This window comes from Podarcis erhardii, assembly GCF_964252035.2.
Source record: "Podarcis erhardii genome assembly, chromosome: 6".
Lineage (NCBI taxonomy): Eukaryota > Metazoa > Chordata > Lepidosauria > Squamata > Lacertidae > Podarcis > Podarcis erhardii.
This window is the reverse complement of record NC_138510.1, coordinates 5,009,276-5,021,433: the sequence shown is the minus strand read 5'-3', so window position 1 is coordinate 5,021,433 and position 12,158 is coordinate 5,009,276. Positions and strand designations below refer to the sequence as shown.

The 12,158-nt window shown below is 46.6% G+C and overlaps 2 protein-coding genes across 4 annotated transcripts in view; one reads left to right on the top strand and one right to left on the bottom strand.

The window, feature by feature from the left end:
* Positions 1–12,158, top strand: part of LOC309344981 (signal-regulatory protein beta-1-like) — a 134,900-nt gene that overhangs the window by 35,426 nt on the left and 87,316 nt on the right. The window lies entirely within an intron of this gene.
* Positions 3,121–10,715, bottom strand: LOC309344896 (tigger transposable element-derived protein 1-like). Of its 3 annotated transcripts, none has more exons than XM_081867776.1 (5): positions 10,572–10,715; positions 8,451–8,561; positions 6,852–7,101; positions 6,641–6,750; positions 3,121–5,643 (listed from the first exon to the last, which is right to left on the bottom strand). In XM_081867776.1, exon 5 carries the CDS (start codon positions 4,784–4,786, stop codon positions 3,161–3,163), a length of 1,626 nt encoding a protein of 541 aa, XP_081723902.1. In that variant the 5' UTR covers positions 4,787–5,643; positions 6,641–6,750; positions 6,852–7,101; positions 8,451–8,561; positions 10,572–10,715; the 3' UTR covers positions 3,121–3,160. The 3 variants fall into 3 exon arrangements, with proteins under 3 accessions (XP_081723902.1, XP_081723900.1, XP_081723901.1); XM_081867774.1 differs by lacking the exon at positions 10,572–10,715 and adding an exon at positions 10,259–10,389; XM_081867775.1 differs by lacking the exon at positions 10,572–10,715 and adding an exon at positions 10,259–10,389 and having other exon boundaries at positions 6,652–6,750.

The window sequence follows — 12,158 nt, the reverse complement described above, 5'->3', positions numbered from 1 at the left end:
TAGCACCCACAAACACATAACAATGTTGACTATTGCTCAAATAACGATGGAGAGTGCTGTTGAAAAGAATCAGATAGCCACAGACTGAGAACCAACAGACTCCTTGGAGGATGAATCAAACACTCCATAGGTCTAGGGGCTTAAGTCGTTGGCAGGATCCTCTGGAGCCAAGGCTGAGGATCTTCTTAAGGGGCTCAAAGAGGCTGGCCTAGAGAGACCCGCTGAAGAAACCCACCAGCTGTGGAGCAACCCATCTTCAGAAACACTGGTGCCAAATGGTCTGGGTCCAGGCTGAAGCAAAACACGACATGCATCTATGGACCCATAGTCAATGTGTGACTTTTGTGAAAGGGGTCTCTGCTTAAGGAAGCCCCGAAACTCCTTTATTACCAGCAGCTGTGATCTAGGAAGCAGATAGATCTACTTCTTGAGCCTTCCAGATGTTGGAAACAAAGATTTTTGGCTCCCGAGTCTAGCACCCTTCCCTGAACTCCCTGCAACATTGACCGTTGGACTTTTGCACAGTTTGCCTCTGGATCACATTTTGAACCTAGACCGGTTCACTGTGCTTAGCCTTGGTTTGCATGGACTGCACTGCGCCTTCCACGCTGATACACTTGGCAAGTATTTTGCAAAGAAGTTCATGCCTTGCCCTGCTCATAAAATCTTGGAGCAAATTTGAACGTCACCGAGACAGAGAGAGGGTTTTTTTCCTGCCCAGGCAGCCCAGGAGCGCCATACACACTGCCCAGCTTTGTGCCCTGACGCCACTTCAGTGCTGCAGTCAATTCACCACACTGCAGAGGTGGGCAAAGTCTAGCCACTGTCTGCAGAAACACTTAGATCTCATTATGGGGCAGCTGCTGTTCCGAAGACACAATTTGCCTTTTGAGTCAGGTTCCTGTTTTGCTGTTAGGAACATTTTTTATTCTTATGCATACCTCAATAAGTTATTCTGTAAGGTGTGCTATATACAGCAGTTATCTGTTAGGAGTCATTCTGCAAAGAAACAGAAAAGATGATTGTAAGTTTAAGAACCTTTTCTGTGAGTTCTGGGTGTGGTTTTCTAGGCTGATTAGACACAGCTGGTGATGTGTATAAAAGAAAAGAAGTCGCAGTTTGAATTTTGCCTGCAGAGAGAGAAAACTCACATGTTTTGTGTTTGTTGTTTTTGTATAGCTGTAATAAACCTGTTTGAGTGTTTTACACCGGTCTCGTGGCCCTGTCGTCTGCCACCAGAAGAAACCCGGCCTCTAACATTATCAGCCAATGAACTTCACAAGTGATCCAAATGTTTCTATTACAGTGGTGCCCCGCAAGACGAATGCCTCGCAAGACGGAAAACCCGCTAGACGAAAGGGTTTTCCGTTTTGGAGGCGCTTCGCAAAACGAATTTCCCTATGGGCTTGCTTCGCAAGACGAAAATGTCTTGCGAGTTCCTGCGGGGGTTTTTCCCTTTCCCCCCCTTTTCCTAAGCTGCTAAACCGCTTATCAGCTGATCCGCTGATAAGCCGCTTAACAGCTGATCGCTAAAAGCCGCTAAACCGCAAATAGCGCTAATCTGCTAAGCTGTCAATGGGCTTGCTTCGCAAGACGAAAAAACCGCTATACGAAGAGCCTCACGGAACGGATTAATTTCGTCTTGCGAGGCACCACTGTACTTCTGTCCCAACGTAGCTTCCATTGGTGGAAGGGGCGCTCCTTTTGTTGCCTGAAGGCACCATGTTTTAGCAGATGCTTCCACTCACAGAAAGCGATGCTTCCCCTTCTTACACTGCCCTCTGTGCTGCTCCAACCTCCCAAAGCAGATTTTCATGAGACTGAGGGAGAAGGGAGCAGTGGCAAAAACACCTCTGACACAAAGCCCCCTCTGTGGACGGAACTCTTCTTTCAGGTGTTTGGAAAAGTCTCAAACTGCAGCCAAACAGTGGATCAAGCAGCACATTGCCTACTCTGAGGAACCCCTTGTTAATAAACAATAAAATATGAAAACCAAGCAAAGAGTCTGAAATAATTTTTATTTTTAAATTATCAACTTTAATTCATTAACAAATGTAAGCCTCAAACATGTGTGTGCTTATTGATCTGCCTCTCTTAGGGTCATATCTATATCCATTTGAAATACAGTGGTACCTCAGGTTACGAACTTAATTCATTCTGAAAGTCCATTCCTAACCTGAAGCGTTTTTAACCCGAGGCGTGCTTTCCCACAGGAAGTAACGGGAAATGGATAGATCCGTTCCAGACAGTGAAAAACAACCCGTAAAACAGAAAGTTAACATGAGTTTTGCTATCTAATGCAGGGGTCGGCAACCTGCGGGGGTCATTTAACCAGCCCATGGACCCCCGCTGCCCACTTAGTTGGCTCCTGTGCACCGTGCTAAACCAGCACAGAGCAGAGCGGGGACCGCCTTCCGCCATGCTAGCCGGCTTCCCATTGGCTGCAGGAAGCTCCTGCAGCCAATGGGAAGCTGCACACACCTCCTCTGCGCCGGAAGGAGTGCTGGAAATAGCGTTTGTGGGTGCGTGCGTGTGCTCCAGCCCACCACGGCGTCTGCGGGACCGTGAACTGGCCCAAGCCACAAAAAATTTGCTGACCCCTGTTCTAATGAGACCACTGATCCATCAAATGAAAGCAGTAAAAACCTACAGTGGTGTCCCGCAAGACGAATGCCTCGCAAGACGAAAAACCCGCTAGACGAAAGGGTTTTCCGTTTTTCAAGGCGCTTCGCAAGACGAATTTCCCTATGGGCTTGCTTCGCAAGACGAAAACGTCTTGCGAGTCTTCGCTTTTTTCTCCCTTTTTCTAAGCCACTAATAGCCGCTAATAGCGCTAATCCGCTAAGCCGTTAATAGGGTTGCTTCGCAAGACGAAAAAACCGCCAGACAAAGAGAATCGCAGAACGGATTCTTTTCGTCTTGCGAGGCACCACTGTACTGTAGTGTAAAATCAATAAAACAGTACTGATGATTTTTTAAAAATGAAAACGTGGTTTTTTTTCTTACCTACACTCATGATAGTCAATGCTTGGATGGGGGGTTGGGGTCCTCTTCAAGATTCACCATCGGCGATTCCTCTCCTGCCATTCCTCTTTTTTTTTTTTTACACCACTGTCACCCACACCACCGCTACCTGGTTCAGACTCACTAGATCTCTTCCTTACCAAAAGAGTTTCACTGGAGACTTTTGCCGAAGTTTTAAGATTTGTCTAAAGTGAGACATAGCAAAATCATTGAAAGTGTTTGTGGCATGACTAACAGCCGCTTTATCAGGGTGGTATTTTTCAACAAAAGCTTGCATTTCAGCCCATTTTGCAAACATCTCTTTGATTTTTGCTGTAGGCACACTTTCTCTGCTCTCCTCCTCCTCCGAAGACATCTCCTCAGCTGCCGCCTTTTGCTGCTCCAGCAGAATGTTTTGAAGTTCTTCGGCGGTGAGCTCAGCGCCGTGCTCCTCCACTAACTCCTCCACATCAGCACCGCTCATTTCCAAGCCCATGGAATTTCCCAGAAACACAATATCCTCCACAAGAGGCACATCTTCTTCAACAGCCTCCGTTGCATGTTCTGGGACAACATCTGGCCACAATTTCTTCCATGCTGCCTGCAGAGTTTTCTGAGACACATCTTTCCATGCTTTGTCTATCATATGTAAGCAATGGAGGATATTAAAATGATTCTTCCAGAACTCTTTTAGGGTTAGCTCTGTGTCCGAGGTCACCTCAAAGCACCTTTGGAAGACTGCTTTGGTGTAAAGCTTCTTAAAATTAGATATGACCTGCTGGTCCATGGGCTGGATGAGAGAAGCTGTGTTGGGAGGCAGAAACTTTACACTGATGAACGCAAACTCTTCCATCAACTCGTCCTGCAAGCCTGGAGGGTCACTTAAGGCATCATCCATAAGAAGCAGGCATTTCATTGGAAGATTTTTGTCCTGGAGGTATTTTTTCACACTTGGCCCAAACACTTCATGAACCCACTCAATAAAAAATTGCCTGGTTACCCGAGCTTTGCTGTTTGCCCTCCACATCACGTGCAATTTGCTTTTTATGACATTGTTCTTCTTAAATATCCTGGGGTTCTCAGAATGGTAGACTAGCAAAGGCTTCGACTTAAAATCTCCACTTGCATTCGCACATAATAAAAGGGTCAGCCTGTCTTTCATGGGCTTGTGTCCTGGCAATGCTTTCTCGTCCTTTGTGATGTACGTATTCCTTGGCATTCTCTTCCAAAAGAGGCCTGTCTCATGACAGTTGAAAACTTGCTGGGGAACGAAGCCCAGCGACACAACGTAATCTTTAAATTCCAAAACAAATTGGTCAGCACCTAATTTGTTGGCGCTGGCAGCTTCAGCATGTTTACCGTGGATGCCACTTCTCTTCTTAAATTTTTCAAACCACCCTCTGCTCGCTTTGAAACTCTCAATCTCAGCGCTTGCGCCAGGAGTGTTTGCGACGAGTTGGGCGTGCAAATGTAAAGCTTTTTCGCAAATTATGCTCTCAGTAATGCGGTCGCCCGCCAACTGCTTTTCAGTTATCCATATTAAAAGCAATTTTTCCATTTCTTCCATCGTCTGTGTTCGTTGTTTGAGTGTTTTAACACCCTTCGCAACGCTGGCCCCCTTAATGGCATCCTTGTTTTTTAACATGCTACAAATTGTAGATTTGGCCATACCAAACTGCATTGCCAGATCACTTACACGGACCCCACTTTCATGCTTGGAAATAATTTGCTTCTTTACCTCAACCGTTATCACGGTTCTCTTGCCTTTGCTGCTTTTATCCATGTCTGCAGTCCCACAGTCAATCAGTAAGAATCAGCTAAACTGGGTTCCACCCAATCCCCAAAACAATGGAAGAAGGCAGAGTCCCCCAAAAGGAAGGAGCAAGGCAGAGACAAAGGCACAAGGCAGACTCACATAAACAAATCCCCAAATCCCGTGCAGAATCCCAAAATTTTCAACTCCCCCCTCCCACAGGGTGGGTGGGCTTACCTGGCCAGGTGCCACCCACCTTGCTACCAGCTTGGGGGACGGGGCAAGGGCCAGTAAAGGGCTGATGTTTTCTGGCCCAGACTCACTAGGTTAACCACTGGACTTTGCTCTTAGGTAGTGTTCCTTACCTAATGTTTGGGGCTGGGGTGCAACCTGCTGGGCCTCCTGCAGACGGAACCTGGTAGCAGAGGCCTAGTTCTGGGCCGCAGCAAGGCCGCCTGAGACCTCCCGTGGGCAGAACCTGGTAATGGAGGCCTCGGTAGGTGCCAGGGCCTAGCTCCAGGCCACAGCTGGGCCTACCGAGGCCTCGTTCACACGCCGAAATAAATTCACAAGCAGGAACACTCAGTTCCGGGTTAAAAGTGTTCGTAACCTGAAAATTCGTAACCAGAGGTACCACTGTAATGAGATGGTGTTGAGGAAATATGAACAAGCCACACTCCCCAGTCTGACTGCCAAAATCCAATTAAAGCTGCCAGATGTGTTCTGACTTTGTTCTTCCTTGCAGGTAGTCTGACAAGAAAACGATTATTTGCCAGCAGGGTATATTCATAAGAGGCCGTGCATCGCTCACTCACTCAACAGTTCTGTGCTTTCATGAAGCTTTGAAACACTGGGAATTCCAAATCTAAACATGAAATCTTCTGAACCTATTACAAAAAGAAAGAAATGTTAATGCTGTACATTCCGCATCCGTTTCGAAAGACTGGGATAGGCAAAGTAAAATAGTCCCTTGGGGAATTCCTAATCGAAATCTGCAGTGTTTAAAGGCCAAACGCTCAATGACATTTCAAAGTGTGGAATCAGTAAACATGTTTTAATTTGTTGGAATTTGCCCAGAGTGGCTGTGGCAACCCAATCAGATGGGTGACATATAAATACATAAATACATTGTTATTTATAGCTGGGGGTGGGTGGGTGCATGCCCTCAGATTCGGAGAGGCAGGAAAGTCTGGTACCAGTGTCTGCAGAAAAACTGTCCCCAGAGCCCACAAAGGGTTCTGAAGCCCATGGACGGCAGATTGTTGCTGTGGCAGCTGCTTGGACCACTCCCCACCACAGGAAAGGCGGGCAATGAATTTGACACAGCTGCAAAGAGCTTCATGGGTTGAGCCAGGAAGAAGAGAATTTGCGTAGGTCGAAAAAGCTCTGGTTACCTCAATGAGCAGAGCAAGAACAGGACAAACTGGAAGGGGACGTTAAAACAAGCATGATCTGCAACAGCAACCCCCCATGTAGATCAGTTTGTAAAAGGTAAAGGGACCCCTGACCATTAGGTCCAGTCGTGACCAACTCTGGGGTTGCGGCGCTCATCTCACTTTACTGGACGAGGGAGCCGGTGTACAGCTTCCGGGTCATGTGGCCAGCATGACTAAGCCGCTTCTGGCGAACCAGAGCAGCACACGGAAATGCCGTTTACCTTCCCACCAGAGCAGTACCTATTTATCTACTTGCACTTTGAAACTGCTAGGTTGGCAGGAGCAGGGACCGAGCAATGGGAGCTCACCCTGTCGCGGGAATTCGAACCACCGACCTTCTGATCGACAAGTCCTAGTCTCTGTGGTTTAACCCACAGTGCTACCCGCACCCCACAGTTTGAGCCTCCTATAAAATCCAATTTAACTGCTGGACTGTGCCAGTTCTCACCTGGTTCTCACCTCAACTGCTGGAGAGAGACTCCTCTTTAGGCAGAAGCATCACCATGCATTTGGTATATATCCATGGTGCTGGCAGCTGTATGTTTAGCCAGGGAAGGTCTAGTGGGAAGAAGCAAAACTGGGGTGATGACATTGCCTTATTTTTTTTCACGGCCTGCACATCTCTAGGAAGCCCCTTGGAAGTCAAGTGCTCTACTCACCAGCACACCTCCTGCTCTGTTCTATTTGCCATCGAATTGTCAACCTGGATAGCTCAGTTGGTTAGAGCGTAGTGCTGATAATATCAAGGTTGCAGGTTCGATCCCTGTTATAGGACAGCTGCATATTCCTGTACTGCGGCGGGTTGGACTGGATGATCATGAAGGTCCCTTCCAACTTTAGAATTCTATGTGTCTAAATGAAGGTCCTTCAGAAGGTTAACCAAAGGGCAGCATTCCAAACACGAGAAATCTGGCCACAAGAAGACAGGGAAATTTTAAAGAGACAGATAAAGCGATCTCGGTGCTCAGGCAGATAAGGTTATTAATCACGAAGTTAAAAGAAAGGTTTATGCCAAAGAGATATGCCCTCTGATGAGATGGTACCTGTAAGATACCAACTCATCATCTCCCTTTGGGAAACCTTGTAAACCAGTTTGATCCTTCTTTTAATCCAGTTTGAATCAGTTTACATCTCATAATGAAAACTGTCCAACCTGAACTAAAGAACAATGGCAAGAGAAGTTGATGAACTATGCAGAACTGGCAAAAATGACAGAAAGACTAAGAGAAAAAGACAACAGAGACTTTGAAAGAGATTGGGAACCATTCATAATATATTTGCAGAAACAAAGAAAGGCAATAGACTTGATGGCAGGATTTAAATAAACATCCACATTATTAGCATCAGAAAATGTTTGAAAGATAGTGAAATAAGATGGTGTATTTGATTTGATTTTTATGTTTTTAAGGCTAGATGTTATGTTATTAATAAATTTTCTGTTGAGAGATAGCAAAGCGGGTGAAAATAGAAACAAACCAGAAACGCAAGTTGGGGGAAGTCTTGGAGGGGAGGGAGGAATATATAGTAAACGTTAAGAATTTGAGATGTATGTAATGAACAAAAATGAAAAATGAATTATTATTTTTTGAAAATAGAAACTGTCCAACCCGGAGGTAACAAACAAATGGGTTACAATGGTCAGGCTCTCCTGGCCCAAAAACTGACCTAGCTATCTTACCAACCAAAACAGATATAAGACAGTCTTAGCCAATGAGATAACCCAAATCCAGAGATGAACCCAGCAACATCCCTAGAGTATGAGCCTGCTCCAAATCAACTGCACTATAATCGTTTGTGTGAATGTGCTAATGAGAGATCCAGACCGTCTCAAATCTCTCCAGTAACAGGGCTCCACTCAGGAGCTTTTTGGGGGAGGGGGGGTCAGGGGAGGCAAACACTAAAGGGTTGGAGGGTCAGGAGAGTCTGGTACCAGTGTCTGCAGAAAAACTGTCCCCAGAGCCCACAAAGGGTTCTGAAGCCCATGAACGGCAGATTGTTGCTGTGGCAGCTGTTTGGACCACTCCCCACCACAGAAAAGGCGGGCAATGAATTTGACACAGCTGCAGAGGGCAGAGTCAAGACTCACTAAGAGGAGCAGCTGTGTACTATTAGGCTTTGGTTACCACAACAAGCAAAAGAAAAATGGGACAGACTGGAAGCAGATCCTAAAACAATCATGTTCTGAACTTTGGAACACTTTGTAGGCTTGTTTGATCCTCACTCAAATCCAGCTTGTGTTGGGTTGTATCAATTCTCACCTCGCTCTTCCAGATCATCCCACTTTAGGCGTAAGGATCAAAACACATCTTTCTTATTTGCTATGTCACCCAGCAGCTTGATCTGGTCTCCCTTCATTGTGCACTCCAAGCCTGAGAAAGATGAAGACAGTTTAGTTTTTAGACATCTATACAGAGGATTACCACGGTGCTTAGAAAGATAGTTGAGGTTAATAACAGGAAACCCTTTAAAAAAGTTTATTTCTTTAAAAAAGTTTATGCCAAAGAAATATACCTTATTATGCCAAAGAAATATACCGTATTATATTATAATACAATTAATATAATATAATAATATAATAGCAGAAGCATATTAACCTTATTGCACAACAGAACTGTGTTTGTAAGGTAATTAATGCCTTTCTGTTTGTTTTTAAGTCACTGGTTTGCCCTGGGCAAGATAAGAGCAACTAGTCAAATGTAATAAAAAAATATGAAATAAATATCTTCTATCCTGCACCATCCCAACTTTAGCGCTGGAGGCTGCACCAAGGTCCCTGGTGGAGAGGAGAAGAGAGGCAGGATCCATATCAATTGCTGTAACCGATTGCTTCAAGTTACAAGAAAGGAGATTTTGACTAAACAAACAGAGGAACTTTCTGACGTGAAGAGCTGTTCGACAGTGGAACAGTCTCCCACAAGAGGTGGTGGACTCTCCTTCCTTGGAGATGCTTTAGTGGAGTTTCCTGCATGGCAGGCGGTTGGACTAGATGACCCTCAAAGTCCCTTCCAACTCTACGATTCCATGATTCACAAGCTGCCCTCCTCTGCAGGGGCCACGGGGCGCCAGGCAGCTGCTCTCCCACTCACCCACTCCCAGCTCCACATCTGATCCCTTACACCAGGGGTGCCTAAACTTTTTTAAAAGAGGGCCAGATTTGATGAAGTGAGCATGCATGAGGGCCAACCAAAGTTGTTGATCTTTTTTTAGGATTGAGCTTGTTGATCTTTTTTATTATTATTTTACCCCAAATGTGTTGAACTTTTTTTAGGTTTGAAGTTGTTGAGCAGGCATAGGCACACTTGGCCCTCCAGGTGTTTTTTTTTGGGGGGGAGACTACAACTCCCATCATCCCTGACCACTGCTTCTGATAGCTAGGGATGATGGGAGTTGTAGTCCCAAAACATCAGGAGGGCCGAGTTTGCCTATGTCTGTTGTTGATCTTTTGTTAAGATTGAGGTTGTTCTTCATCATTATTATTATTATTATTATTATTATTATTATTATTATTATTTTACCCCAAAGTTGTTGCACTTTTTTTAGGATTGAAGTTGCTGAGCAGGCATACGTTTTTGGGGGGAGACTACAACTTCCATCATCCCTGACCACTGGTTCTGATAGCTAGGGATGATGGGAGTTGTAGTCCCCAAAACACAAGGAGGGCCAAGTTTGCCTATGCCTGTTGCTGAACTTTTTTTAGGATTGAGTTGTTGACCTTTTTTAAAGGATTTTACGGCAGGAGACAAGAGTGCCACAGGGGCCGGGTTAAACTGACCGGCAGGCTGGATTAGGCCCCCGAAAGGGACTTTGGAGATGCTTTACACAGAAATCCGGAAAGGGGTTTCTGGGTGCTCCTCCCGGTGGCCTCTCTGCAGCCAGGCAAAAGAAGGGATCGGCGGGGGCTGGTGGTCTGGCGAGGCGGCCCGGCGCCAAAGACAAAGCGGGGCGGCCCCAATCCCGCCCAGCTGGTTTTCCCTTCGCCCTTTCCCGGCCCTTCAGTTTATACGAAATAAAATAAAAGTCAACAAATTGAAATCCACCTCCCCAAGATCCGGGAACCCGGACTAACCTCTTTCCGCCTTTCCCGGCGGCCCCTCGCTCCCTTCCTCGCTTCGCACACGTGCGCCTAAGGGCAAAAGGAGGAACCGGAAAGGGCCGTCGCGCGGGCTGGCGCGTCACTTCCCCTGCGACGGGAAGTGCGATTGCCTTCGACTGCCATTGGCTCGCGAGGAGGAAACCGCTGGCGCCATCTTTGTGAAGGGCATTTTTTCCCTTTCTTCTCACCTCGCTGCCCCTCCCCAAGGTAGAAATTCAGAATAAGGGCCGAGCTCCCCCTCTTCCCTACCTCCAGGTCTCTCCCCCGTTTTCCTGGCCTCGGTTACCTCAGAAATCGCCTCTCCGCAGGCTTACAGAGCGGCGGTGCGCGCGCAGCTCTTCCCTTTTTCTATCTCTAGGGCTCGAGCCTTTGTTGTCTTCGACCTGCGGCCCGAACAACCGGAAGCGGACGTTAGAGGGAGGGGGCGGAGCTTGGTGCTAGGCAACGCAGCCAAGGGGCGGGGGCTCCGGGGACCTTTCGCCCCGCACGTCGAATGCTGGACTTCAATTCCCATCAGCCCCAGCAAGGAAGACTAATGGCGGGGGATGGTGGGAAGTGTAGTTCAGCAACATCTGAGGGAATTAAGGTTCTCCACACTTGGCCCAAGTGGCTGATAAAGTCTCATTTCACTCCAAGTATATATAATTTATAAAAATTGTTTAATAAATTAATATATCAACGTATTACATTTATGATATATAGGTATATATATCCCTATAGATAGATATAATTTATACTTCATCACAGCGTGGTTTGAAACATAAAATGGCCAAGGTCTGGCCAATTCTGCACATCTTTTAAGTCCAGGGACCTTCTTCAGGCCAAGGGCCAAATTGCCTCCTGAGGAAGCTTTCGGGGGCCACATTGTCATTGGTGGGGAGGGCCAGAGGCAAAAATGGGCAGGGCAACAAAAGCAACATTGTTTTAGTGTTGTTAGCCGCCCTGAGCCCGGCTTCGGCTGGGGAGGGCGGGATATAAATAAAAATTATTATTATTATTATTATTATTATTATTATTATTATTATTATTATTATTTCCTTTTGGGTGCAGTAGCCTCGATTCTACGAACGCTTGTGCAACCCTCTCTATCCTCCACCCATAGCCCAGCCAGACAAAAAGACTCAAGGGGGGAGCGGAAAATCCCTTTTTCTGTCTGCTGCTCCTCCTGGGGCTACTGAGCAGAGAGGAAGGTGAGCAGTCCCAGGTGGGGCCACCACACAGAAGCCCCACAACCAAGAACATCAGGTGATATCACTGCAGTTTCCAGCAACTGGCATTCAGAAGCCTCTGCACGAAGGAGACTAGATCAAGGGAAGTCATAGTGCCACTGTATTCTGCTGTGGTCAGACCTCACCTGGAGTACTGTGTCCAGTTCTGGGCACCACAGTTCAAGAAGGACACTGACAAACTGGAACGTGTCCAGAGGAGGGCAACCAAAATGGTCAAAGGCCTGGAAACGATGCCTTATGAGGAACGGCTAAGGGAGCTGGGCATGTTTAGCCTGGAGAAGAGGAGGTTAAGGGGTGATATGATAGCCATGTTCAAATATATAAAAGGATGTCACATAGAGGAGGGAGAAAGGTTGTTTTCTGCTGCTCCAGAGAAGCGGACACGGAGCAATGGTTCCAAACTACAAGAAAAAAGATTCCACCTAAACATTAGGAAGAACTTCCTGACAGTAAGAGCTCTTCGACAGTGGAATTTGCTGCCAAGGAGTGTGGTGGAGTCTCCTTCTTTGGAGGTCTTTAAGCAGAGGCTTGACAACCATATGTCAGGAGTGCTCTGATGGTGTTTCCTGCTTGGCAGGGGGTTGGACTCAATGGCCCTGGTGGTCTCTTCCAACTCTAGGATTCTATGAGACAGAGCAAAGCCC